This window comes from Notolabrus celidotus, chromosome 20 (assembly GCF_009762535.1).
Source record: "Notolabrus celidotus isolate fNotCel1 chromosome 20, fNotCel1.pri, whole genome shotgun sequence".
NCBI classification, from domain to species: domain Eukaryota; kingdom Metazoa; phylum Chordata; class Actinopteri; order Labriformes; family Labridae; genus Notolabrus; species Notolabrus celidotus.
The window spans coordinates 2,119,954-2,147,635 of NC_048291.1; the positions used below are offsets into that span (position 1 = coordinate 2,119,954).

A 27,682-nucleotide genomic window follows, 5' to 3' on the forward strand; every position below is an offset into this window, starting at 1 on the left:
TTCATGAACTTGTTTCTCCATCTCATCGTCTTCTTCAATCAAACACTTTCTTCTCCCCTCATGGAGGATTTCCAACGTGTCTCAAGGTGTTCAGAGATTCTCACAAGTCCATCAGAGTAACAGTTTAATGACACATAAATTCACATGTTTACAATAATATCTATGAAACCAGATTCAGTACGGTCTGAACTTCCTCTGCGCCCTCAGCAGAGCTATCCTCTGTTTGTCCTCCTCGAACTTCTTCCTCAGCTCGGCGATATCTGAAAGAAGAAAGCAGACGCAGTGAGCGGTTTCATCTGTTCTCTGTCGCCTCACACACGTGAAAGAGAAACAAAGCCCAGCTCTTACGTTCTTTCTGCGTGTTCCTGTGCTGCCAGGTGTAGAAGTTCATGAGCTCCTTCCTCTTCTTCTTGTTCGTCTCTTTCTGTAGAGTCCTCTTATTGGCTGCCTCGCTGTGGGGGCGGGCCTTCGTGCCCTTCTGTCCTCTTGTGACCTTCACCCAGCCCTCCTCGTCCTCCTGCTGCTGCTCGGCCTCCTTCTTCTGCCGCTGCGCCTCCTGTGACAAAGAAAGATGACAAAGTTAAATCTTCACGGACTCTGTGTTTGGGGTTGGCGATGCTGGAGGAAGAGCTGCGGCGCGCTCACCTCTTCTTTCCGCTTGTCGTGGCCCTCCATGAAGGAGTCGACTTTCTGTTGCAGTTTGTCCGGATGAATTAAAGACTCTCTGTACGTCTGAATCCACTCTGAGGAAAGATACAGGATGGAGGATTAAAATCTGGTTAGTAAACTCCGCCTGTCTCACTGAAACAACCAGAGTCATAATGAGAGGGTTCCTTTGTTAGAATAAAGGCTGATTCAAATCAAACTAAGGTCCTTAATGAATCCTGTGTCCTCACTCACTCTGTACTCCTGTCATCACTGGACGCTGCTCTGTAGAAACCACCAGAGGAACATCATGTGAGTGTTTTTTAGCTGCTGTTACACCGGAGGTCTGACTGAACACGATGTAGCCCACTTTGAAACCCTGAAACAAACAACAGGTTAGATTCTGACTGTAATTATGATGCACAAAACAGATACAGGAACTCTACAGAGGCCCCACACAGAACGAGTGCAGAAGAGCTGTTTTCTTTAGATCTAGATGATGATGATGATGATGACTCTTATCTCAGAGTTATAACAGCACACAACAAACACACAGATGAGCTTCATTGACCTCATGAGAGTGATTATAACAGCATGGCACGTGATAATCTGACCTATCACAGTGTTTTATACATCTCAAGAATGTTTATTTATTTATTTGTATTTACTTTTTTCTCTGTTTATTCTTGTCTTGATCTTTTTCTTTGTAAATTTTCTTTAATTCTGTCTTTAATCTCAATCTCAGAATTTGTTCTATTATCTCAGAACTCTGTCTATAATCTCAATCTCAGAATTCTGTCTTTAATCTCAATCTCAGAATTCTGTCTTTAATCTCAATCTCAAAATTCTGTCTATAATCTCAAAATTCTGTCTATAATCTCAATCTCAGAATTCTGTCTTTAATCTCAATCTCAAAATTCTGTCTATAATCTCAGAACTCTGTCTTTAATCTAAATCTCAAAATTCGTTCTATAATCTCCGAATTCTGTCTTTAATCTCAATCTCAAAATTTGTTCTATAATCTCCGAATTCTGTCTTTAATCTCAATCTCAAAATTCTGTCTTTAATCTCAATCTCAGAATTCGTTCTATAATCTCCGAATTCTGTCTTTAATCTCAATCTCAAAATTCTGTCTATAATCTCAGAATTCTGTCTATAATCTCAGAATTCTGTCTTTAATCTCAATCTCATAATTTGGTCTATAACCTCAGAATTCTGTCTTTAATCTCAATCTCAGAATTCTGTCTATAATCTCAGAACTCTGTCTTTAATCTCAATCTCAAAATTCGTTCTATAATCTCCGAATTCTGTCTTTAATCTCAATCTCAAAATTCTGTCTATAACCTCAGAATTCTGTCTTAAATCTCAATCTCTGAATTCTGTCTTTAATCTCAGAACTCTGTCTTTAATCTCAATCTCAAAATTCTGTCTTTAATCTCAATCTCAGAATTCTGTCTTTAATCTCAATCTCAGAATTCTGTCTTTAATCTCAATCTCAGAATTCGTTCTATAATCTCAGAACTCTGTCTTTAATCTCAATCTCAAAATTCGTTCTATAATCTCAGAACTCTGTCTTTAATCTCAATCTCAAAATTCGTTCTATAATCTCAGATTTCTGTCTTTAATCTCAATCTCAGAACTCTGTCTTTAATCTCAATCTCAAAATTCTGTCTTTAATCTCAATCTCAGAATTCTGTCTTTAATCTCAATCTCAGAACTTTGTCTATAATCTCAATCTCAGAATTCTGTCTTTAATCTCAATCTCAGAACTCTGTCTTTAATCTCAATCTCAAAATTCTGTCTATAATCTCAATCTCAGAATTCTGTCTTTAATCTCAATCTCAGAATTCGTTCTATAATCTCCGAATTCTGTCTTTAATCTCAATCTCAGAATTCTGTCTATAATCTCAGAACTCTGTCTTTAATCTCAATCTCAAAATTCTGTCTTTAATCTCAATCTCAGAATTCTGTCTTTTATCTCAATCTCAGAATTTTGTCTTTAATCTCAATCTCAGAATTCGTTCTATAATCTCCGAATTCTGTCTTTAATCTCAATCTCAAAATTCTGTCTATAATCTCAGAATTCTGTCTTTAATCTCAATCTCGTAATTTGGTCTATAACCTCAGAATTCTGTCTTTAATCTCAATCTCAGAATTCGTTTTATAATCTCCGAATTCTGTCTTTAATCTCAGAATTCGTTCTATAACCTCAAAATTTTGTCTATAATCTCAATCTCAGAATTATGTCTTTAATCTCAATCTCAGAATTCGTTTTATAATCTCAGAATTCTGTCTTTAATCTCAAAATTCTGTCTATAATCTGAAAATTCTGTCTATAATCTCAAAATTCTGTCTATAATCTCAATCTCAGAATTCTGTCTTTAATCTCAATCTCATAATTCGTTCTATAATCTGAAAATTCTGTCTTTAATCTCAGAATTCTGTCTTTAATCTCATAATTCGTTCTATAATCTGAAAATTCTGTCTATAATCTCAGAATTCTGTCTATAATCTCAATCTCATAATTCGTTCTATAATCTGAAAATTCTGTCTATAATCTCAGAATTCTGTCTATAATCTCAGAATCCTGTCTTTAATCCCACATGTCAGATCTTGTTTTACACCCTAAATCTTTAGTTGTGCTTGCCCTCCCTCCAGTTTTTCCTCAGTGGCCCTGTTCCTCTTTGGTCCATGTCCTCTTCAGGCTTCTGTATTATTTGTCTGCTCATAGTGTAACAGCAGATGTTATCCACTCTGAGTGTAGACCAACCTGTTTAGAAGCTGGTCTGAAGAACTTGGACAGCTTGGGTCCAGACTCATGAGAGGAGCCCGGCTGGTCTCTGAGCTCCACAGACTCAACACTTCCAAACTGTGAGAACAATTCTGTGATCACAGCCTGAAACACACAGAGACAGAAACTCAGAGTTAGAGACTGGATGAAGGTATGACCTGGTTTAGAGTCTGTGTATGAGGGGGGGACCAGGTTCATGGAGTTTACCTCTGAGCAGTAAGGAGGGATGTTGAGCACAAACAGGGTCCGGTCCAGAGGTCTGTGGGAGCTCTTCTCTGCTCGGACTTTGTGCTCTTTAATGTAAAGCTTGTGCTGTGCAGAGCTGTCAGAGTCAAACTGTATGGATAGAACTGCAGAGAGGACATAAAAACAAAGATAAGACCTCTTATCTCTGAAGCATTATCTGGGATCGACTAGTGATGTCTGCCTGACTGCAGCAGAGGACTACAGATCAATAACTCATGAACGGTCTGTGATAATCAGATTAAAACTCTCCTCGGGGATTAAACAGGGATTAAGCTTTGAATTACATTTAAATATTCAGTAAGTATTTATTCTGATACCTGTAAACCCCCCTGGGATGATACACGGCTGGACGCTCGCATGTTTCTTCGTGGACGGCGCCATCTTGATGTGACGTCACACCGGAAGAGAAACTCCGACACTAGTACAGCGGTGAAAAAAACAACAACAAAATAAAAACAAGGCGAGTTTTTTTTATTTCTTTAATAGCAAAAAGAAAAACATTTAAGACCCACGCCACACCAACACACACGAAATGTTAATTATTACCCTCCGTTGAAAAAAAATAAAAAATTAATTATTTCATTAAAAGTAGAACTGATGAGATAAATTATCGACTTTTTAAGACATTTGTAATTAATAGTAATTTTTTAAAAAGACAAAACCATGAGATATGAGGTTAGAGATTAGAAAATTATAGATAAAAAGTCAAATTACTAAAAAGTATTTTATCAAAATTGTATTTATTTCTAAAATCTCGTTATTAGTTTATTTTGATGCACACCATAATTAAAGGTTTTATTTAATAACTGTAGATTACATTAGATTAGATTAGATTAGATTAGATTTACTTTATTTTACCTCCATTAGGGTAAATTCGTTTGTTCCAGCAGCTTACAACACAGGACATGAGAATACAACACTGTACTTACATGGTTAAAAAATAAATATCAATAATAAAAAAAAAAACACTTTATCTGATAAGTAAGACTTTAAATCTTGTAACTCAGATTGTCTATCTAATAACTGTAATTTTAAATATTATAGTTACATTTTATCTCCTCATAATGATTTTCTATCTCTTTATTTTATCTTATTACAGCTTATTTAATAATCTTGACTTACTATCTCCTAATTTAAATACAATTATATAAATGTTAAAATTATCTTAAGATTTTTGTTTTCATAATTTTGACATTCTATATCTTTATTATGACTAACTTTGCTATTATTTTAACTTTTTTCAGATTTTTTCGTTCATAATTTTTATTTTTATTTTAACTATAATACATCTTATATTAGATTTTACTGTGATTATTTGTACTTGTTGCATATTTCAACTTCTCATCTTACACAAATAAATTACTTCATTATATTTCAGACTTTTTATCCTGTAGTTAATTTATTATTCATAATCATGACTTTTTCTTACATTTATAACTTAATATTTCATAATTTATACTTTTAACTTTTTTTAAAGTTATGTTTTTGGCCTTTTTGCCTTTATTAGACAGGGCAGCTGAAGAGAGACAGGAAATGTGGGGAGTAGAGAGCGGGGGGAAGGCATGCAGGAAATGGTCGACTGGACGGGAATCAAACCAGCGCCCCCTGCAATGGTGACTCCAGCCTCTGTATGTGGGGCGCTTAGACCGCTAGGAAACCAGCGCCCCTAATTTATACTCTTATCTCATGATTTTACTTTCTCATTATTCTTACTTCTTCCATTAATTCATACATTTTTATGTCATAATAATGACCGCCATTTTTTGGCTTTTGTTTCATTCTTTGAATAATTTAACACATGATCAGGTCATGATCATGATCATTTGGTCTCATGTCATAAACATAACTTTAACATTTGTTTTTTATAAAGACTGACCCTCCATAGATCCTACAAATAACATAATGAATTTCAAACAAGAGAGCAAGACTAGTGATTTCATGAGGAGCCTTTAGTTCCTTCATATCTGAATGCTGTTTGTTCATGGACCTGCTCCCCGAGAGAAACACTTCAGTGCTGTAAAGAAAAGACGAGACCCTTACAAAGCTAAATGTTTAATGACACGTTTCACAGACAGATCGCTCTTCTTCCTTCTTCACTGACAGACCGAGAAAGCCATTTACAGTCCTGAACAATAAATGTAGGAAAGATTCAACATGTACGGCTTAAAACCTGGACTCAAAGTAAAACCAGTCACAAACAGAGAGCACAGAAAACCAGATTAGGTAAGAAATCATTATTGGATAGTTTGTCAGCTGGTTCACTGAAAAGAAGGTGTCCATGTGTCCCGTCCCTGATTTAATCACACCAGTGTTTCAGGTGAGCTCTGGAGGTGAGCTCTCCCACCACATACGTACTGCATACATCTACTGTATCATGTTTCTATGGTCTGTGTGCAGCCAGAGAATCCACAGCTACACCTGAACACACCAGTGTGGAGGCTCAGGGCTTTAAATATGAGTGTCTAAGTTTCCCCTTCTCCTTTGAAGGGACGCGTTAATGTTTCTATTCAAACTGAGTATTTAATTCTCATCATCAGCCGCCATCGACTCAAACAACAAGTTTAAAGGAAGCTTAAAGAAAGCGCCCGCTTCATTTGGTTTCCCCCACCACATTAAAATAACCTTCACTGGTCTCAGGAACAATTTGACTTTTCAAAAAACCCCCAAAAAAACAAAAATCAAGAGGTTTGCCTTTTATGAATTTTACCATCAAACGTGTAAAAATGTGTTGAGAATGAGACGACGCGGCTGCCTTCTGTGAAATCAAGGTTTGTATGTGAACACTGAGAATGCAGTAACATGTTTATGAACGCACGAGACGGGAGCTATATCTTGATGCGGAAGGCGGTGGCCTGTGAGCTGGGCGGCTCGGTGGTGGAGCTGGACTGTGCGGTGGACTTGAACAGGGCTTTGAGGATGGTCTGGGGGTCCACCTCGGGGGTGGGCTGAGAGGAGGCTCGCTGACCGGCGGGGCGAGACAAGGAGGGGGGCAGACCGTCTTTCTTTGAACCGCTGCCTGTGCCTGGAGTGTCGCTGAGCCTCCTGCAGGAGAGGTCACAGTTAAAGAGATCAGGATCAGAGGGCGCCAAAAGTCAGACTTCAAACTTAAAGCTCCTGTGATGAGCTTTTAAACAGACTGACGCCTCTACATGATCAATCAAAGCAAACAGGACAACAACAAAGCCTCCATGGTTCCTACATTAAGGAGGAATGAAGCTTACTCACAGTAATATGGGCTGATCCGAAGTGATGACGTTTCCCTGAATATGAAGGTTACACTTCATTGGCTGACCTGAAGATGCAGAAGAAGAAAAGATCAAACAGATGAAACTCTCGCCGCTGAAACTCTGAGATCTCTGTGAGGTCTCTCCACTCACCGTCAAGGCAGCGGTTGTTGTACTTCCTGTACGCGCTCACTGCGTCCTCTTTACGTACAAACACGACCTCCGCCATGCCCAGCTTCACCAGCCGAGCTCGCTTCAACGCCCCGCACACACAGAACAGCTCCTGTGGACACAAACACACACACACACACGGTCAGGACATCAGTGACGCCAAAGTGATCAAAGGTTCATCAGCACTCAGAGGGATTCACTCACAACGATGTCCTCCTCAGTGACCCGGGGGTGCAGGTTGTTCACCGTTATTTTTGTCCCCTCCAGCGGGCTGAACGCAGGCTGGAAGGAGAGACGACGAAAACATGAGATCATGGTTATTCAGAGGGAATCAGCGTCGCATTGGATCCTGTTTACACTCAGCATGAACACCAGGTCTACAGGTCTGCACGCTGAGATCTGATCACTCTGCTGGACTGATGTTCTCAGAGCTCTCTGCTGCGTCTCGGCAACATCTGGAGCTCTCTCGTGTCTTTCCCAGAGTGTGGGGATGTAGTTTGCATGGAAGCAAAGCGTGCACAAAAACACAGGGTGCATCATGTCTGAATGTATTCAGTGAGGAAGGCTGTGTTTAATCTATTAATACCAGGCCAGGAGGGAGAGGGGACGGGGTCACAGTAAGACCCACAAACAGAGAAGAGGAAATAGAACTCAGATCTGTCCGTCATGCTGCATCTCTGAGTCCATAAAGAACACAATCTGTATTCCTGTGAACAGCTCACTTAGATACATAAACTCGTGTATACTCTCTCCCCCCTCATGACCGATAAAACAAATCTGTCCTCTCACACTGATTCCTAACACCGAACTGTAAATGTGAGGACAGAGAGCAGACTAACAGCGGGGGATGTTTACCTGCGGGGGAGCCGGAGCTGGCGTGCTGGGCCCCGCTGTGCTCTGCTGCAGAGTCCTGGAGACGGGCTGTAAGGCTGCAGCTGAGGACCGGGCCGCAGCCGCGCTGGTGTTAGGCCGGGTGGGAGCCACGGGGACGGGAGGACGTGGAGCTGTGTACGCGTCGTTTTTCACCACCTTGGTGATCGGAGCGGACATGGAGAATGTGGAGCCCAATGCACCGGACTGAAGGAGATAAAATGAAGAGGGATTAATCTACTGAACTCACATCTTCAGACTCTGTGTGTGTGCATGAAGTAACATGAGTGTGACATCCTGTTAGCTGTGGGGATCTTTACCTGTTTACTGGAGAGTCCATCGTGCTCGTTTGAGATGGGCTGTGGGAGAAAAGAGGCTTCATTTTAGTTTCAAACAGTCATCTTTAAATAAAAACTTGTGCTCTCCTCATTGGATAATATTCATGTCTGTTCAAACACACCATGAAAACATCTCCTACCTGTGGAGCTGTACGTATTCCTCCAGACATCCCCATCGGTCGCTGCTGTAGAAACAGGAGTCGCATGTCAGAGAACAGCAGGCAGCTCTATAAACCTTCGGCGGTTATTAAGTACACACGTCTGCAGAGAGAGGTTTGTTTACCTTCAGGAGGAAGGTTACTCGTATAAACTCACCTGAATGGTCTTTGTTATTTTAAGGGGCGGTGCCGTCATCCCCGGCGTCTGTGTCCCTCCGATGCTCCTCTTCAGGCTCAGCCTATCACGAGCGTCCATCACTCTCTTATTGTTCCCCAGCTGCGGCGCTCCTGCTGCGCCCCTCACATTCAGTCCTTGTACATTACGGGTGAGTTGCCTCAGATTCACACCCGAGAGGTGGTTGTTGGCGTGTATCTGTATCTGTGGCACGTGTGTGTGACTCTGTAGCTGGTGTGTAACTGCTGTCTTTTGCGTGGTCTGAACAGGGACGCTGAACTGGATCTGCCCCTCTTTGCGTGAGTTGATCATCTGACGAGCGTCCTTCATTCCTCCTCCTCCTCCTCCCCCTGGTCCTCCTCCTCCTGGTCCTCCTTTGCCTCGGATTTTGAAGCGGGCGTCTTTCTGGCCCAGCATCTCTCTGGCATCCTTCACTTGAAACCCTGAAGAGAGAGAGAGAGGGTGGAGAGGATTGTAATATCTTGTTAGTTAATCCACAGAACAGCTTTCAGATGCTCTGCAAACACTGTCAGGAGGCTGTAACACATTCCAACCAGAGGCTTGTAAATACAACTGAAAAACTACATTTTAAAGGTGAGATCAGGGTCATAATCAACAAGTACTTAAACATCCTGACTCATCCCTGGACTTTCAGAGGCTTGCAGCAGGTTCTAGGTGTTTAAGGAGGTCTTTAGATTAGTTTGGATGAGTAGTGTCTCTTACCTGCTCCTCCACTTCCTCCTGCTCCTCCGAGCCTCTGCCTCACGTCGTTGGCTCCTATCCTCTGCCGGGCATCGAAGGCCTTCCCGGCCCCCCCGGCCCCCCCTGCCCCCCGTCCAAACATCGGTCTGAGAGACACAAACACGGACTTTAAACAACAACACAACGACACGGATTCTCTTACTACATATCTATACTCACTGAAGCTTATATCTACAGTCATGCACCCATTAGAGTCCTTTATTTCAATGTTCTGCACAGTAAATGTGGATTCAATGGCGTCGTGTCCACTGCAGTTTGAGAATAAAACAGTCCTAGGCATCAGGGGCAGACTTTAAGGATCTGGATCAGCCAACACCCTCATTCAGATCCTCCAGAATCCACATTAGTTCGATACGTGGAGAGCAAAACCTGCGTTACTGCTAATATCCACATTAACTTAGCCTGTCGGCTAATGCTGCAAACATTAGCATGCTACTCAGAGATTTACACAACTGTAGACCACCCACAACACAAGCTATGAGACTGTTTATCTGTATAAATAACCACCTTATGTGAAAGTAAGCGTGTAAAGGCTGGAGTCGTGAAGGCCTGAAGCTAATAATATTAGCAGCTTCAGCTAGCGTCTGAAGCTGGTTCTACAGGCTAACGTTAGCTTAGACTACAAGCTACCTGAAGTCTTAACTCTCGTTTAGCTTCCATAAATCTCCCTACACGTTAACATGTTACTTAAACACCTTTATATATTACTTCTGTCCCGTTTTAATACCTTTTAGCTGGAGCCTTGAGGTTAATACCGCGCTGTCGTATTACTTCATCCAAAGAGACGTCTGCCATTTTCTCGCACTGCTTCAATGCGCCTGCGCACATAAGAGCTTTAAACAAAGACTACGGAAGCCGATTTTAGGGAGATTCGCGATTCGTTTTTTTAACCCCTTTCACGATAATTCCCACAGTTTTAAAATAAATGTTTGTAAATTATAACCTCAGATAATGACGAGATCTCCTGACATATAAAAACTCACTCACTGAAGCACACAACAGCTCTCCTGTTCGACAAGCAAGATCTGCGATCGATTCATCTTGACGCATTTCGGAGCTCCTCATGCCTTGTTACCCATGAGCCTTTGCGGCACAATCTCGCAACAATTAAAAGGTTTTTCTCCTCCCTTAACGTGTAAATAAACAATAAAATAGTGTCACATAGTCTGTTTCTCTTAGAGTATCATTCAATGGGTGCAAAGGAGTCACTGATGAAACCCGGTTGGTGAGTTTGAGCTCGCACCGTGACAGAGGACGCTGTCGCCCTGTATGTAGACCTGTGTTCGACTGTTGATTGGTCATGCCTTAAACTGATGAGTAAGGAAAATAACGACGCGGGGTGACGCCCGTGTCCTCGTACAACTTACGAGAGTAATTTTTGAAGGGGTAAAGGTCTGCCTGTGGAGGTGACTCGCTTACTTCGCGAGATGCCTCATGGGACCAGGACCTTCCCCAATCCCCATACCTGTGATGAAGCAAGTAACAACAGTAATGTAGATAGTCGGAGTACAGTGGATCCACGTGTTACTGGTCTGGTCTTCCTGATACTGATTGATTCACATGGAAGCATAGTCATGTATGAAACTTGTGTAAATACATGCATTTATACTTATAGGATAATATTCCTGAATTGGAGACTTCTAAAACTGGACTGTTTTAATAAACAAAAACTGGTTTGCAGACTTTTTGGACTTGTTATCAATGGAGAGTGCAGCAGCATCCCTCAGAGACCACCACACACCAGAACCCCTGTGGACTATAAGCAGGGAAAAGTTTAAATTATATATGCATGTAAGCTAATTGTATTATCGTATTATTGTATTGTATTATTATCTTTGCCATGTTATGTTATATTACATTATTATTGTAACCTATAGTAACACCTTGGTGTAGTCATAGACTCAGACCTTAATTTCAGCAGCCACATTAAGACAATTACAAAGTCAGCCTATTATCACCTTCAGAATATATCGAGGGTTAAAGGACTCATGTCTCAGCAGGATGCAGAAAAACTCCTCCATGCATTTATCTTTAGCAGACTAGACTACTGTAACGGGGTCTTTACAGGACTCCCTAAAAAGTCCATCAGACGACTGCAGCTCATACAGAATGCTGCTGCTCGAGTCCTAACAAGGACCAAGAACGTAGACCACATTACTCCAGTTCTTAGATCTCTACACTGGCTTCCTGTCTGTCAGAGAATAGACTTTAAAATCCTGCTGATGGTTTATAAAGCACTGAATGGTTTAGGCTGATCTGCTGCTACTTTATGAACCACCTCGACCTCTGAGGTCATCAGGTACTGGTCTGCTTTCAGTTCCTAGAGTCAGAAGGAAACATGGTGAAGCAGCGTTTAGTCATTATGCACCACATATCTGGAACACACTCCCTGAAAGCTGTAGGTCTGCTCCAACTCTCACCTCTTTTAAATCAAAGACTAAGACTTTTTTATTTGCCACTGCCTTCCTATCTTAGATTATTTTAGACCACTTTAAATTAAAATTTTAGTGTAATTTTTAATATATTTCTAATTTTCCTTTTCTTTTCTGTTTTATGTGTTATTGTATGTTTGTCTGAATGTCTCCAATGCTTTTAATGTTTTAATGTAAAGCACATTGAGTTGCCCTCGTGTATGAAATGCACTATACAAATAAAGCTGCCTTGCCTTGCCTAACTACAACTCATGGTCATATTACATACCCATATTTATTTTTATTTATTGCTTTATCTGTCATTACCAATCATAATCCCACCATGTCAACCTGTCACTACTGAAAGATTTTTAATACTGCCTGTAATTACTTCTATTTAATGTAAATTGTTTCATTTCATGTATTATTTATTAAATATTTTGCACTTTTTTGTATATATTTAGTGAAATGTTTTTGATATTCTGTGAAATTAATTTGCATAATTTAATGTTTGTGCAGGGACACCGTGATAGAGCATGCCCTGAGAAATGAGAGGACAGTGCAGTGCAAAGCCAAGTTAGTTAGGCCAGACAAATCCACAGGCATGTACCTTTATTCCCCCAAGGACGACACTACAGTTAGATAACCATATTTGGACAATGGGGAACAAAACAATTGGGAAGAAGAGCGGTGCTCTAGTCTGGAGACAGTAAGTCGGTCACAACACAGATAAAGACAGGAACGGGGGAGAGACCTTGATTACTACACTGACCCTGTCTCGTCTACCCCCCGTAGCTACAGCTGACATAGGAGAAGTTACTCTGCACCTGACACTCAGACTGGAAAATACAAGAGTTAAACATTCTAACAAACATATATATATAAGACTGTGAAAATTCCACGACACACATCACCTCATCACAGGTTCCAAAACTCTTCATACAAAAATTATAGGATGCCTTCAGCCCAGCGGTTCAAGTGTGCGCCCCATGTATAGAGGATTCAGTCTTTTCTTGCAGCAGTCACTGGTTTGACTCCCAGCCTCGACCCTTTGCTGCAGGTCTCCCTCTCTATCTGCTCCCCACAGTCCCTGTCTCTCTGCAGCTGTCCTATTAGATGCAGGCTGAAAAAGCCCCAAAAAACAAACAATATTTGAAAAAAACACATAATTATAGTCTGCAAGTCAGCAGATCATTTATGTAGTAGGACTCACGGTTCCCTGAGGGGGACTGTGTGTTTGAAAGGATAAAGCAGGTTTAGCAACAGAAACTGAACCGTGAGTAGGGAGGGTTAGGACCAGTCTATGGTTAGGACTTATGGTTGCAATGGTGCGTTGGTCCACAGTATCCTGTAGCCTCTTGAGTCCTTTGCCTCCCTCCTCCTCCTGCCACCACAGATAACCATGGACAGAAAAGGGTTACAACACCCTGAGCTGTCCCACCAGGCTCAAGAATCACCTTAGTCCTTAATCTTAATGTGGACCTCATCAAAGTGTGGGAGGTAGAGGGTCCAGTGTTTATTTCCTCATTCAGTTTGTAAATAAACATCACAGTAGTGTCATGCAGTTGGATTCTCCCAGAAAGTGTAGCTAAATCCCTGAAAACATATTTACAATGCTGTTAATCACTGTGAGTCTTGATCCCAGCAGTCATGCATCAAATATCAAAAGAGGTTGGTCTATCATTGCAACCTGTATAACCTACCTCACCACATTCCACAAGCTGTGGGAGTGAAGTGGATCAGGAGAGCCTCACAGCCTGATACTGACTCTGACTTTAGTACATGTATTGTATCCTGTACAGTTCAGCTGTGTTACTTCCCCTGCTGCTTTATCACTTTATCTCTGTGACAGACTCTGGGTGCAGCTCTCTCCCTCCTGAGATCTTAAGATATTCTGTGTCGCTCAATGTTCATTTCATTAGTCCTCAAACACTTACTGTCTGACATGCTCAATGATCACAACAACAACAGCTCACAGCAGATTACCCTGAGGCTGTTCGGACAACAGATGGTGATATTTCCCCATTGATGAACTTTCTCTGTTGATTTGTCTGTGGACTGAAGGGGGGATGACTCAGAGTTATATCAAAAGTGAAACATATGTTTGGCTTTGGGAAACATTCAGCTATTTTTTTTAAATTCCAGGGTGGATGAAATTCCTTGAAACTCAGGGGTTTAGTTCCCCTTTAAAGAATCATTCAATGGGTGTAAAGAAGTCACTGATGAAACGCAGATTGTGAGTTTGAGCTCACACCATGAAAGAGGGAACTGTCGCCCTGTATGTAGAGCTGTGTTCGACTGTTGATTGGTCATGCCTTAAACTGATGAGTAAGGAAAATAACGACGCGGGGTGACGCCCGTGTCCTCGTACAACTTACGAGAGTAATTTTTGAAGGGGTAAAGGTCTGCCTGTGGAGGTGACTTGCTTACTTTGCAAGATGCCTCATGGGACCAGGACTTTCCCTGATCCTATACCTGTGAAATAATAAATATAACAAGAAGTTAGAGTTAGTCATAGTTAACTCGCATACTTAGTAAATGGTTTTGCCAAATGGCACACATGGAGTGGTCATGATGGGTGAAACTAATCAGAATACTTTTATTCATATTTATACAACTTTTTATTTTGCTTATGTTTTTTGCCTGTCAAGTATTTTTGTGTTTCTTCAAATGTGTTTGCGTTCTATGCAAAAAATGTATTTTTGAAATATTTTTTGCACATATTAAATATTGCATTTGTGAAATATGAGTGTTTCACTAAGACATTTTTCCAATTCAGAAATTATTTTGTTTCTCAAAATGTTAATTATTGATGAAATATTTATCTGTCCTGTTAAATGTTGTTGCATTACTGTAAATTAATTGTTTTTGTGTTTCATACATTTTTAAAAATTAAATTAAATTAAATTAAATTAAATCAAATTAAATTAAATTAAATTAAATTAAATTAAATTAAATCAAATTAAATTAAATTAAATTAAATTAAATCAGAATCAGAAATACTTTATTTAACCCGGGGAGGGAAATTTGGTGAAAAGTTAAGTTAAATTAAATTAAATTAAATTAAATTAAATTAAATTGAATCAGAATCAGAACTACTGTATTTATCCCGGGCAGGGAAAATTGGTAAAAAAAAAATTTTAAATTAAATTTTTTTAAATTAAATTAAATTAAATCAGCAACATAAATACTTTATTTATCCCGGGGAGGTAAATTTGGTGAAAATTAAATTAAATTAAATTAAATTAAATTAAATTAAATTAAATTAAATTAAATTAAATTAAATCAAATTAAATTAAATCAGCAACATAAATACTTTATTTATCCCGGGGAGGTAAATTTGGTGAAAATTAAATTAAATTAAATTAGATTTAATTAAATTTAAACAATAGTTATAATTAAAAGGTGAATATAATTAAGATAAGATAAAATAAAATATAGTAAATATAACAGATAATTGCACTATGTACACTTCTACACTTCTATCTTATGCATCGATTGTAAGGTATGTTATTGCACAAATAAAACTGCATCAAGTATTTCTGAACACACACAGTATGAAAATCATAGATAATGACGGATAATGAAGTAGCTGCCGTGTAGTGAGATTAAAGATTTCTGCTGTATTAAAACAAAAAGATGCTTAATGTATATTTTCCTCCTCAGAAGCCTGAGATTACATATAGATTAATATTGAGGTATTTGTGCAAAATAATCTCACCTCATGGGGGAAAAAAATGTCATCATAGTTAAAGACTCAAAGTCCCATGATGCACCGGGGCAGCGAGGCTCTCTAACCTGCCTGCCCGGAGCCCTGGAGCTGCTCATCATCCCGCAGCCTCTCGTCGCTGTTCGTGGATCCGTCCGAGGAGAAATGGCTGCAGCTCTGTCCCGTGCCCTCAAACTGCCCGGTAAGATGCTCTCCTTCTGTCTCATCCTCCCCGGTAACCGGAGGAACACCTCAGATTCAACATTTACCGGATTAATGTTTCAGTAAAAGAAGCTTTCTGACAGGATCCTGTGTTTCTGCGTGGATTCCTGTGGATCCATTTAAAGCTCTGATTCTAACAAACTGTCAGCTCCTGCTCCTCATCCTGTCAGATTACAGAGAATATCATCTAAAGAACACACTCAGATTAAACAGTGTGTGTTCAGTGTGTGTTCAGTGTGTGTTCAGTGTGTGCGTGTGTGTGTGTGTGTGTGTGTTAGAGAGAGAGATGGTGAAGTGTGTCACAGGGAGCTAGCTGCTAGCTAACGCAGACTGAGCTGCAGGTAAACAAGAAAACACAAACATCAGGAATAACACAAGAAATCAGCTGTACGTGCAAACACTGCAGGATCAACACACAACACTGTGTTACCATGCATGTATTATTCTATCACTGAGGAACACTGTAATTATTAACAATCTGATCTCCATCATTCAGAATAAGGATTCAAATCTGCTTTATTTCTAAAGAGGTTTGGATCTATGAGGGATTTATTTTAGTGTTTGTAGTTATAAACTATAATTAAAGATGCAAAATGATAGAAAGAAGCTTTTAAACATCAGTTATACTGCTGTCATGGATTTATAATACATAAAATATAATAAAATAAGATGTCAGAATGTATGACTGGTTCTTTAAGAGGCTGGAGAGCTGTGCAAAATGTAAATTAAATAGATAGATAGATAGACTTTATTGATCCCCTAGCAGTGTACAACACAGGACATGAGAATACAACAATATGCTTAAATAGTTCAATAAATTAAAAGTACAATAAGATAAAATAAAATTAGATTGAATTAAATCAGAATCAGAAATACTTTATTTATCCCAGGGAGGGAAATTAATTCAATTCAATTCAATTCAATTCAATTAGATTCATAATAATAATGATAATAATAAGGTGAATGTAAAATAAGATAGATAGATAGATAGACTTTAGTGATCTCCTAGCAGTGTACAAAATGGGACATGAGAATACAACAATATGCTTAAATAGTTAAATAAATTAAAAGTATAATAAGATAAAATAAAATAAAATTAGATTGAATTAAATCAGAATTAGAAGTACTCTATTTATCTCAGGGAGGGAAATTAATTCAATTCAATTCAATTAATATTAATAATAATGATAATAATAAGGTGAATGTAAAAATAGATAGATGGATTGATGGATAGACTTTATTGATCCCCTAGCAATGTACAAAATGGGACATGAGAATATGACAATATGCTTAAATAGTTAAATAAATTAAAAGTACAATAAGATAAAATAAAATTAGATTGAATTAAATTAGAATCAGAAATACTTTATTTATCCCAGGGAGGGAAATTAATTCAATTCAATTCAATTCAATTAGATTCATAATAATAATAATAATAAGGTGAATGTAAAATAAGATAGATAGATAGATAGATAGACTTTAGTGATCTCCTAGCAGTGTACAAAATGGGACAAGAGAATACAACAATATGCTTAAATAGTTAAATAAATTAAAAGTATAATAAGATAATGTAAAATAAAATTGAATTGAATCAGAATCAGAAATATTTTATTTATCCTTGGGAGGAAAATAAATTAAATTAATTTAATTTAATTAATATTAATAATAATAATAATAATAATAATAATAATAATAATTAGGTGAATGTAAAATAAGATAGATAGATAGATAGATAGATAGATAGATAGATAGATAGATAGATAGATGGATGGATGGATGGATGGATGGATGGATGGATGGATGGATGGATGGATGGATGGATGGATAGACTTTAGTGATCTCCTAGCAGTGTACAACATGGGACATGAGAATATGACAATATGCTTAAATAGTTAAATAAATTAAAAGTATAATAAGATAATGTAAAATAAAATTGAATTGAATCAGAATCAGAAATATTTTATTTATCCTTGGGAGGAAAATAAATTAAATTAATTTAATTTAATTAATATTAATAATAATAATAATAATAATAATAATAATAATTAGGTGAATGTAAAATAAGATAGATAGATAGATAGATAGATAGATAGATAGATAGATAGATAGATAGATGGATGGATGGATGGATGGATGGATGGATGGATGGATGGATGGATGGATGGATGGATGGATAGACTTTAGTGATCTCCTAGCAGTGTACAACATGGGACATGAGAATATGACAATATGCTTAAATAGTTCAATAAATTAAAAGTACAATAAGATAATATAAAATAAAATTAGATTGAATTAAATCAGAATTAGAAGTACTTTATTTATCCCAGGGAGGGAAATTAATTCAGTTCAGTTCAATTCAATTCAATTCAATTAATATTAATAATAATAATAATAATAATAAGGTGAATGTAAAATAAGATAGATTGATAGATTGATAGATTGATAGATGGATAGATAGATAGATGGATGGATGGATGGATGGATGGATGGATGGATGGATGGATAGACTTTAGTGATCTCCTAGCAGTGTACAACATGGGACATGAGAATACAAAAATATGCTTAAATAGTTAAATAAATTAAAAGTACAATAAGATAAAATAAAATTAGATTGAATTAAATTAGAATCAGAAATACTTTATTTATCCCAGGGAGGGAAATTAATTCAATTCAATTCAATTCAATTAGATTCATAATAATAATGATAATAATAAGGTGAATGTAAAATAAGATAGATAGATAGATAGACTTCAGTGATCTCCTAGCAGTGTACAAAATGGGACATGAGAATACAACAATATGCTTAAATAGTTAAATAAATTAAAAGTATAATAAGATAATATAAAATAAAATTGAATTGAATCAGAATCAGAAATATTTTATTTATCCTTGGGAGGAAAATAAATTAAATTAATTTAATTTAATTAATATTAATAATAATAATAATAATAAGGTGAATGTAAAATAAGATAAATAGATAGATAGACTTTAGTGATCTAGATAATAAGATAATATAAAATAAAATTAGATTGAATTAAATTAGAATCAGAAATACTTTATTTATCCCAGGGAGGGAAATTAATTCAATTCAATTCAATTCAATTCAATTAGATTCATAATAATAATGATAATAATAAGGTGAATGTAAAATAAGATAAATAGATAGATAGACTTTAGTGATCTAGATAATAAGATAATATAAAATAAAATTAGATTGAATTAAATCAGAATTAGAAGTACTCTATTTATCTCAGGGAGGGAAATTAATTCAATTCAATTCAATTCAATTAATAATAATAATAATAAGGTGAATGTAAAAATAGATAGATAGATGGATGGATAGACTTTATTGATCCCCTAGCAGTGTACAAAATGGGACATGATAATACGACAATATGCTGAAATAGTTAAATAAATTAAAAGTAAAATAAGATAATATAATATATATAAAATAATAATGATAATAATAAGGTGAATGTAAAATAAGATAAATAGATAGATCAGTTGTTAAAGTGCAATGTGTCGTTATTTAGCAGTGGGAAGCAGGAAGACACTGCGGCAGCTGAACTACGGTGCGCCAGAAGGGACAAAATAGCACACAGTTAATAAAAATAATGCAGTAATTTTAGACCTTAATCAAATCAGGATTAATACTGACAGCCTGGATATATTTAAATATTGAAACATATATTAAAATGTAGAAGAAATACGGCTTCAACTGTTTGAAGTTCATGAAGTTTGTCGTGTATAAAACATGTTTGAGGAGAGGACTCGGGTAAAATGCATGTCTGCTTAATATCAGTGTGTACTTGAGGTTTCCTGCTCTTGTGTAAATGAACATATCAGAGAGTAATATAAGGAAACACTAATCCCTGTCTCAGTGTGACTGAAGTGTCCTGAACGATCCTCTGTGTCTCTGCAGGGAAGAAGGGCTCCGAGCTCGGGGAGTACGACCCTCTCACCCAAGCGGACAGCGAGGACGAGAGCGAAGAGGACGACCTCGTCCTCAACTACCCCCGAAATGGCCTCGGCAGGGACAGCTGCCTCGGCGCCGGCTCCTCTAAGATGCGCGGCGGCAGATCTGGACGGCACGTGGTCGCCAAAGACGAGGCCCAGGAGGACGAAGAGGAGGACGAAGAGGAGGATGAGTGGAGGGAGAGACTCCCTAACAAATCCAGGCAGGACAGAGAGGACGGGAAAGGCGTGCAGTACTGGAGCCACAGGGACTCTGGGAGGGACAGGGCCGGGGACGACAGAGGGGGGTCCGGAGGGGGGTCCGGGCTCGGGGTTCACAGTGCAGAGGAAGAAGAGAAGAGGATGAGGATGAAGCACGCGATCCGGAGCGCGTTCTTCCTGGTGCCTCTGGTCTGCGCCATGCTGCTGGTGCTGCTGTGTGCGTTCCTGATCCCCTGCAGGAAGGGCGAGCTGGAGAAGAAGCTGCAGTGGGAGAGAGCGCTGGGAGTCGCAGGAGGTAACGACTCCACAGTTACAGTTTGATGAATGAGTTTGAAGTGATGACACACGCATGAAGAAACCAGGAAGCACACGAGGACAGAGTTCATTCAGATATATTTCAAGTTGATTGTTCTCAGACTAGGATGCAGATTTCCGCTCCATGCAGCGTTCCCCTCACTGAGACCGTCTGAGGAGCCTCTGTGGCGAGACGAGGCGGGCTCACCCATTAATTAGCCGGCTGTAATTATGCAGGATTGTGAGCATCAGCCTGAAAACCACAGGACCTGTTTCAGCAGGAGGGCATCAATCACAGACTCTAGTCTCTAATCTTTGCATCAGGACGTCTGATTGTTCAGGTTTCCTGAGTTTCTCAGTGTTTCCTTCAGCGTCAGTCTGATCCGTGTGGAGCAGCTGGAGGATTTGAAGCTTCAGGATTTCACGTTGCTCTGACTTCATTTCTCTTTGTTTTGTCCCCCCCCCCCCCCCTCCTCTCTCAGGTGTGAACCCTCCTCCGCTGGCTCTGTGGGACGTTGACGGGGATTCAGTGGAGGACGTGTTTCTGGGCGTTACTGAATGGACCAACGACACTCATCCCTCTCAGGGAAACAAAAGTATGTCACATCACTTGATCCTGATTCATTCCTGTTCCAGACTGAGGCAGGACTCTGAGGTACCAACATGGAGGTTCTGTATTTTAGATTCATCACGTGTGCATTTCATTTGCAACAGATGACTTTAAAGGTTGACTTTAAGAGGTCCCCAAAACATGTCTTTAAAGTTTATGCTCAAAAAAACTCTTTGAAATCAGATTTTGGTCTGCCTGAAAAACCCTCTTCTTCAGCAGTCATCAGAACAGGCTGTTTGCCCTCTGACCACGCCCCCTCAGGAAGTGGGTGTGGCCTCGGCTGTCCAGCACGTTGATCTAATGTTTACATGTTGGCTGAATATACACGGCTGCTCACAGACCCGCGTTACTTCAACCCTCTGAATCTGATCCAGAATCTGATCCTGATGGAGAGGCGCCTGCAGCCGGACCTTTCTGAACCATTGGTCACAGATTTAGTGTTTCTTGTTGTTTTATTTGTCAGTATGTCGACGTGTGTCTTGGTACACAGCTACAGCTACGACATGTAGCTATGTAGATATGCTAACTAGCACTTATCCATGATAAATAAAAATCATCCACTAGATCTTCAAATCTGCAGACGTGGGGAGTCAAAGCGACCTTTGTGTTTATTAAGACAGCCTACAACTAGCATGCCTCCCTCCTAAGCTCCTTGTTAGCACACGTGTGTGCAGGGAATGAAAAACAGAGGAGGGGTTGAGTTGTATTTTATACAGTCTATGGCAGGGGTGTCAAACATACGGCCCGTGGGCCAAAACCGGCCCGCCAGAGGTTCCAATCCGGCCCGCGGGATGACTTTGCAAAGTGAAAAATTGCAGAGAAGACATTTACTGCAGTTGTTCAATAAAAGTAACTGCTATTTAAAATGTGTCCTCTAGGGGGCGCATCTTATCAAACGGCTGACGGAGTGCACCTGAACGGCGCTCCAGGTGGAAAAAGAATATTTGCAGTTTGCATAATCCGGTTGAATTTCATTGACTTTTTAGAGCACTTCAAGATCCAATCAACACTAAAGTTTATGTATATGTAGAAGCGGTGGATCCACTATTTTCAAAAGGAGCCTCATACAGTGCATGTGCTCTCCATACATGTGGGTGCGTCATAGGTGCGCTCCTTCACTACTAACACTAGCACTACTGTGTCAGGTGACTGGGAAACCTGTGTGCTCTGTGTTTTTCGCAGCAGTTTTCAGTCCCTAAAGAATATCATATTTGGCCCGACTAGGAGACTCATCATGGTTAAAAAAAAAAGTACTATATTTTGTGAAAAGATAGTTCATTAAATGTGAAAATTTAATGAATGTACTTGTACTTTTTTGTGATAAAACAAAGGGACAAATTTGGAGTTGTCGTTTTTTTATGGGGTTATTATGGTCCGGCCCACTTGAGATCAACTCGTGCTATTTGTGGCCCCTGAACTGAAATGAGTTTGACACCCCTGATCTAAATTAATGTGTTTCAAACATTCAGTCTTTGTTCAGTGTCTAGAAATAAAGAAAGAAGCTGCAAAGACCAAAACAGTCATTTAAACCAGGCTGCAGCTACAATGGGGAAAGAAATGAAGACAGTGCAGTTCCTTAAGTGTCCACTAGAGGCAGACTGCAGGAGCAAACTTTAACCAGCCTAGTTTGAAGCAGGGGTTCCCATATAGGGGGGTCGTGAGATGTCTTCCAGAGTGTTTTTTTTTTAAAAGTAATCTAAAAATAGTTCATTTTAACTCATTATAGTTCATAATATCCACAAAAATAATCACTAAAGTTGAAATAGAACCTTGAAAATAGAACATGTAATGAGTTTTCTGCCTTTCTTTGTTTCCACATGACTCCTAAGTTTAGAGTTAGTGAACAGTTAATGATCTAAAGCATCAGTAGCAGCAGGTTCATTCATAACACACAGGAAACACAGACACATGCTCATAGAGGGAGGGTCATTTTCTGCAGACCAGCTAAATGAAGACACATTAAATCACTTTGAAGGACAGTGGGGGGTCGAGAGTCTTTGGCATCTATATTTTGGGGGTCGCAGGCTGAAAAGTTTGGGAACCCTTGTTGTAATCCAGGGAACTGGAGCGCCCTCTGGTGGCCACTTGAGAGAACAGAGGATAAATCTGCAGGCCTGATAACATCACCCTCCATATAAACATCGCTCAGGCTCTGATTCGTGAACTGTGCTCCTCTGGTCTCAGTTTTCAGCACCGTGGCGCTCTCTGCAGTCAGCGGTCTGGTGCTGTGGAGGAGAGTCATGCACGAGACTGTGAAGTACATCCAGTGTGGACTTCAGTTCAGCGGCCAGCCGACACCCGTGGTCCTCATCATCGGGAAATCTGTCATCATGGCGGTCAACGGCACCACAGGTGAGGAGCAACAGACGTTTGAGCTCTCAGCCTCCTGTTTGCACTCTACAGGTTGAACTCTGGTGTCATGTTGAAGTCAAGCCTACAAGGGTTTTTATACTGGGTCAAAGGGGGGTCCTTTAGGGGTGCAGTCCAGCTCTGCAGATAAATCATGCAGTCCATATTTCAGAGGCTGCAGTCCTAAAGGTGGGCGTCCCTTTGACAGATCCTCCCGCTCTCTCTCAGCCGTCCTGTCCTCTAAATAAAGACATTAAAGAGTTTCCTTTCACCTTCCTCAGGGAACAACTTGTGGTCGGTCTCGCTGAAGAACATCGTATCCCAGGCGGTGTTACTTCCAGACCTGCAGGGCGACTCGGTCCCAGACCTGCTGATAGCCACCCTGCCTGCAGACGAGGTAAAGCTACGACAGCTAGCTCCCCTCAGTCCTCTGGTTCGTAGACGAGCTCAGTAACTTTAAGAACCACAGGATCATAAATCTGGTGTCTCCTGCTTTAGGCTTCAGATCTCTCCCTGACTCTGATCTCTGGGCTGACCGGAGCAAAGCTGGGAAACCCCGTCCCCTTCAACCTCACCGGACAAGGACGCCTGATCGGTCCCCTGCTGCACGAGACGCCACAAGGAGCGTACTACATCCTGTTTGGCCTGGGTGAGAGGATCAGACAGAGACATGAGACTCTGCAGTCAGACCGGTGCTGTGAACTAAAATGTGTCTCTTCTCATCAGGTAACGTGGAGGCGATCTCCGTGCGTGATGTCTACATTAAAGCCACCAGTAAGATGCCGCTGACTCAGGCTCTGAGACGGAAGGATCCGGGCTGGGAAGGACTGAAAAAGACCAACTCCTCCTTCATCAACATCTACAGGTACATTTAACACGAGTGCTGTGTGACCCAACCTCAAGATGAGAACGAGTGTCCACACTTTGCATCATCACACGTCTCTGAATGTGTCTCCTGTGACCACGTGTGATCAGATCTTACCTTCCTGCTCTGTTGTGAACATAAACACTGAGCTTCATCAGGCTTTAAACCTTTAAAAATCTGTAATGCAGGGAGAGGAGATAGCTGCTTGTGTTCCTCTAAACGCTCCTCTAAGCACCCTGAGAGTGACCGGCTAACCGTCTATCACCAACTTAAGACAGCCAAGTATCAGGACCTGATGGATGAGGCTCCTCTCAAAGGATTGCATGCAATCTGCATCCTAGTTGAAGTCGGCTGCTGTGGTTTCCCTGCAGAATCAGGGCACTATTTTCCTCAGAAGGTCAGCCTAGCCTCCAAAGATCTGAGGACAGTCTCTAGGGAGACAGACTCAGCAGCTAAGACCTGCTCAGGGTGGCTCTGGCAGCTTGAACCCGTCTGCAGGTGAAGCATACAGGTTCTGGGACGACATGCTTGTGAACCTGAGATATAAGATGTATCAGGGTCCTAGCTATACAGACGGTCTCAGGAATACCCTCAGGAACACAAATGTTCCCTGAGTAGCTCCTGCAGTTTCTGTTTGTAGCTTAGTGTCTCTCTTTTGGAGAACATTCGAGGTCTCATGTCTGAGAGAGTCCGTAATCTCTCCTTTTTCATCTTTCCAGAGGAGCTGAGAGTGCAGAGTTCTTGCTCCCTCTGGTGGCCGGTTTGGGCAACAACCAGAACAGCCTGGACGCCGTCACCAACCTGAACTCCAGTAAGAGCGACTGGGTGCTGGTCTACGGCTCCACCAAGCTGTCCGTGCTCCGACAGAAGGACATACGCAAAGAGTGGACCTACAGCTCCGCCGAGCTGCACTGGTAAATAAACCTGATCCATGATCTGTGTGTTGCAAAAACACAAAGGTTACCTGAGGTCATGTGACATGAACTCCAACAACAACCACTCTATAAGACAAAAAGAAGGGAAACTTTGATTAAATATTTCTTCCTCTGTTTCAGCCAACCGGTGCCAGGACACTTCAACGATGACCGAGTGCTCGATCTGTTCATTCAACACGCAGCGAATGGCACCATGAAGGTAAACAACCTGTCTTTCTATCACTTCTTCAGTCATTAAGAGCTCACATATGCACAGAACAATATAAAGGATTCAGAAGTGGAGGCTGTACTGTCTCTTTAAGAGACCCCTGAGTTGATTTGTTCATCCCTCTTCTTCATCTCTCAGGCGGAGATCGTGGATGGAGCGAACGGGCAGCACCTCTGGTCGGCTGAGTTTGTGTGTCCCGGTCTGAAGTTGGAATCCTCGGCGATCTCGACCTCAACCGGCCAATCAGCTTTCATCTTCTGGGCCAGCGACCCAATCAGAGTGCAGAGGAATGGGACGAAGACAACGGTGAGTTTGACGTGTAGAGAATCAAGGTCACTGTCGATGCATGAAGCCAACACAGTTTAGTTTAAAGGTGACATATCACACTTTTTTCATCAATATATATTGGTCTAAGAGGTCCCCAAAACATGTCTTTAAAGTTTATGCTCATAAAAACACTTTGAAATCAGATTTTGGCCTGACTGAGAAACCCTCTTCTTCAGCCCTGCTCAGAACAGTCTGTTTTCCCTCTGACCACGCCCCCTCAGGAAGTGGGTGTGGCCTCGGCTGTCCAGCACGTTGATCTAATGTTTACATGTTGGCTGAATATACACGGCTGCTCACAGACCCGCGTTACTTCAACCCTCTGAATCTGATCCAGAATCAGATCCTGACAGAGAGGCGCCTGCAGCAGGACCTTTCTGAACCATTGGTCACAGATTCAGTGTTTCTTGTTGTTTTATTTGTCAGTATGTCGACGTGTGTCTTGGTACACAGCGACAAACATGTAGCTATGTGGCTATGCTAACTAGCGCTAGCACTTTTCCATGTTAAATAAAAATCATCCACTAGATCTTCAAATCTGCAGACGTGGGGAGTCAAAGCGACCTTTGTGTTTATTAAGACAGCCTACAACTAGCATGCCTCCCTCCTAAGCTCCTTGTTAGCACATATGTGTGCAGGGAATGAAAAACGGAGGAGGGGTTGAGTTGTATTTTATACAGTCTATGGGCTGAACAAGCTCCGAGCTCTGACTTCCTGTTACAGACCGGATGGCGTTGTGACGTATGAAAAACACTGAAAACTGAAACGGCTGGTTTCAGCACACATTTACAGACAGGTGGAGAAATCAGAACAGGGGCAGAATGGAGTCTTTTACTTTTCAGGGGGTTTGTAGACAGGGACACAGATTTCAGGGAGAGAACCATTAAAAAGTCCATTATGCATGATATGTCACCTTTAAAGATAAACTCTGCTAATGTCTGTGCACTCGCCTGCAGGTGGCGCCGGGTGTGGCTGCAGCTCAGCCGCTCATCAGGAAACTCTTCCTGCTGCACCCTGCGTATCCCACAATCCTCCTGGAGCTCACCAGCACCACAGACACGGCCGTCACCTCTGCAGGTAACGGTCTACACGTGTAGATTTAGAAACTTTTTTTAATTCAAAGTTGTTTTTTTTTACTCTTTCAAGCATTTAGGAAGTCCGATTTTAAAACAGTGGTTTATAATCTGACAGTGAGTTACCACGAGCGTCAGAAAGACGCCTTCTACATCTCCGTCTCCTCGAGGCCGTCCCCCGTCTCCGAGCCCGGCGCTCAGATCATCAAGAGCATGGGCCTCAGAGCCGCCATCGCTAAAGGGAAGATCGTCAGATTAGGGGAGAGCACCAAGCCGGGGGAGGCCGTCAAACCGAGCGTCTACGAGATCAACAAGTTCTTCAGACGTCTGACTTTCAAGCAGCAGGTGAGACAGACGCAGGAGGTCACATCAGGTCATGAGAGGCTGATCTAGACTGGATTTAACGATGATCTCTGTGCTGCTTTGTTTAGTGATGAGCCGCCGCCGCTGCCTCCACGCTACGACTGGAAGGACCCACGAGAGCTGGATGTGGACTGAAGTGGGCGATCTCTCTGCACTAATGAGACTCTGAAGACTCATCCTGTGAACTTCCTGTTTGTAAGATTTGATTCTGATCTTCAGGGGAAAGGTTGATTTCTGTGAACAGAAGGTTTCATCCCGTTTTACTTTTTGTTATTTAAATTATTGAACTTGCTTTTTGAGAAGTCTGACCGAATGTTTGATTATTTGAACTTGAGCTACTTTACTCTGAAGGTTCCCGCTGACAGTGAAGCACAATGAGACTGAAGACAGAGCGTGTACATACGTTAACATCATCCATCACTTCTATAACTCCTCTTAAGGCAGAGCTCAGTATTCATCTCGTCCCCTCGGTCACATTAAACCACACACGCTGTTTTCTGCTCCTCGTCATCGTAGCCGTAGAGACTCTGTAAATATTTGATGCTGTACAGTATTTATTGATTTGCATTGCTGGTTTATGTTGTCCGATTTTTTATGTATATATGTCGTCAACCACAGTTTTCTATGTGGCTGCTAAAGGGTATGGCTTTGAGATGTAAACTGCAAAACAAGAGAAAATATGAAACTTAAAAAACGAGCTGCATCGTGTGTTTATTTCATTTTCATGTCCTTGATTTTTATTGAAGCCAAATCCTTCCAGATA

At 40.5% G+C, this 27,682-nt stretch overlaps 3 protein-coding genes and 2 non-coding genes across 6 annotated transcripts; 3 read left to right on the plus strand and 2 right to left on the minus strand.

The window, feature by feature from the left end:
• Window positions 1-107: 107 nt before the first annotated feature.
• On the minus strand, window positions 108-4,100 carry rrp7a (ribosomal RNA processing 7 homolog A). The gene is made up of 7 exons (XM_034711213.1): window positions 4,000-4,100; window positions 3,644-3,786; window positions 3,416-3,541; window positions 901-1,024; window positions 646-743; window positions 349-556; window positions 108-260 (listed from the first exon to the last, which is right to left on the minus strand). The coding sequence occupies exons 1-7, from the start codon at window positions 4,061-4,063 to the stop codon at window positions 175-177; spliced, it is 849 nt and encodes a 282-aa protein (XP_034567104.1). The 5' UTR covers window positions 4,064-4,100; the 3' UTR covers window positions 108-174.
• A 1,618-nt stretch (window positions 4,101-5,718) lies between these two features.
• Window positions 5,719-10,214, minus strand: poldip3 (polymerase (DNA-directed), delta interacting protein 3). 2 transcript variants are annotated; one of them, XM_034711212.1, is made up of 10 exons: window positions 10,108-10,214; window positions 9,342-9,466; window positions 8,601-9,061; window positions 8,426-8,467; window positions 8,268-8,306; window positions 7,933-8,154; window positions 7,282-7,359; window positions 7,060-7,189; window positions 6,908-6,974; window positions 5,719-6,724 (listed from the first exon to the last, which is right to left on the minus strand). In XM_034711212.1, exons 1-10 carry the CDS (start codon window positions 10,206-10,208, stop codon window positions 6,508-6,510), a joined length of 1,482 nt encoding a protein of 493 aa, XP_034567103.1. In that variant the 5' UTR covers window positions 10,209-10,214; the 3' UTR covers window positions 5,719-6,507. The 2 variants fall into 2 exon arrangements, with proteins under 2 accessions (XP_034567103.1, XP_034567102.1); XM_034711211.1 differs by having other exon boundaries at window positions 8,426-8,470.
• Window positions 10,215-10,680: 466 nt separating this feature from the next.
• Window positions 10,681-10,834, plus strand: LOC117804634. The gene has a single exon (XR_004629207.1). It is a non-coding gene; the product is annotated as a U12 minor spliceosomal RNA (small nuclear RNA).
• Window positions 10,835-14,102: 3,268 nt separating this feature from the next.
• On the plus strand, window positions 14,103-14,255 carry LOC117804635. Its single transcript, XR_004629209.1, has one exon. It is a non-coding gene; the product is annotated as a U12 minor spliceosomal RNA (small nuclear RNA).
• Window positions 14,256-15,578: 1,323 nt separating this feature from the next.
• fam234b (family with sequence similarity 234 member B) lies at window positions 15,579-27,616 on the plus strand. The gene is made up of 13 exons (XM_034712303.1): window positions 15,579-15,702; window positions 19,645-20,193; window positions 20,675-20,788; window positions 22,987-23,154; window positions 23,433-23,548; window positions 23,650-23,800; window positions 23,878-24,016; window positions 24,736-24,930; window positions 25,072-25,150; window positions 25,298-25,465; window positions 26,440-26,560; window positions 26,675-26,901; window positions 26,988-27,616. Exons 1-13 carry the CDS (start codon window positions 15,666-15,668, stop codon window positions 26,988-26,990), a joined length of 2,067 nt encoding a protein of 688 aa, XP_034568194.1. The 5' UTR covers window positions 15,579-15,665; the 3' UTR covers window positions 26,991-27,616.
• The last annotated feature ends 66 nt before the right edge of the window (window positions 27,617-27,682 follow it).

Coding starts and splice junctions, on each gene's coding strand:
- poldip3 (XM_034711211.1), bottom strand. CDS start 10,208: ATGTGCGCAGGCGCATTGAAGCAGTGCGAGAAAATGGCAGACGTCTCT. Junction 8,471..8,600: donor AAATAACAAAGACCATTCAG/GTGAGTTTATAC, acceptor CTGTTTCTACAG/CAGCGACCGATGGGGATGTC. Junction 6,725..6,907: donor TCGGATCAGCCCATATTACT/GTGAGTAAGCTT, acceptor CCTCTCCTGCAG/GAGGCTCAGCGACACTCCAG.
- rrp7a (XM_034711213.1), bottom strand. CDS start 4,063: ATGGCGCCGTCCACGAAGAAACATGCGAGCGTCCAGCCGTGTATCATC. Junction 3,542..3,643: donor TCCCTCCTTACTGCTCAGAG/GTAAACTCCATG, acceptor TGTGTGTTTCAG/GCTGTGATCACAGAATTGTT. Junction 744..900: donor AGTGATGACAGGAGTACAGA/GTGAGTGAGGAC, acceptor ATCTTTCCTCAG/AGTGGATTCAGACGTACAGA.
- fam234b (XM_034712303.1), top strand. CDS start 15,666: ATGGCTGCAGCTCTGTCCCGTGCCCTCAAACTGCCCG. Junction 23,549..23,649: donor CCACCCTGCCTGCAGACGAG/GTAAAGCTACGA, acceptor CTCCTGCTTTAG/GCTTCAGATCTCTCCCTGAC. Junction 23,801..23,877: donor CTACATCCTGTTTGGCCTGG/GTGAGAGGATCA, acceptor TCTTCTCATCAG/GTAACGTGGAGGCGATCTCC.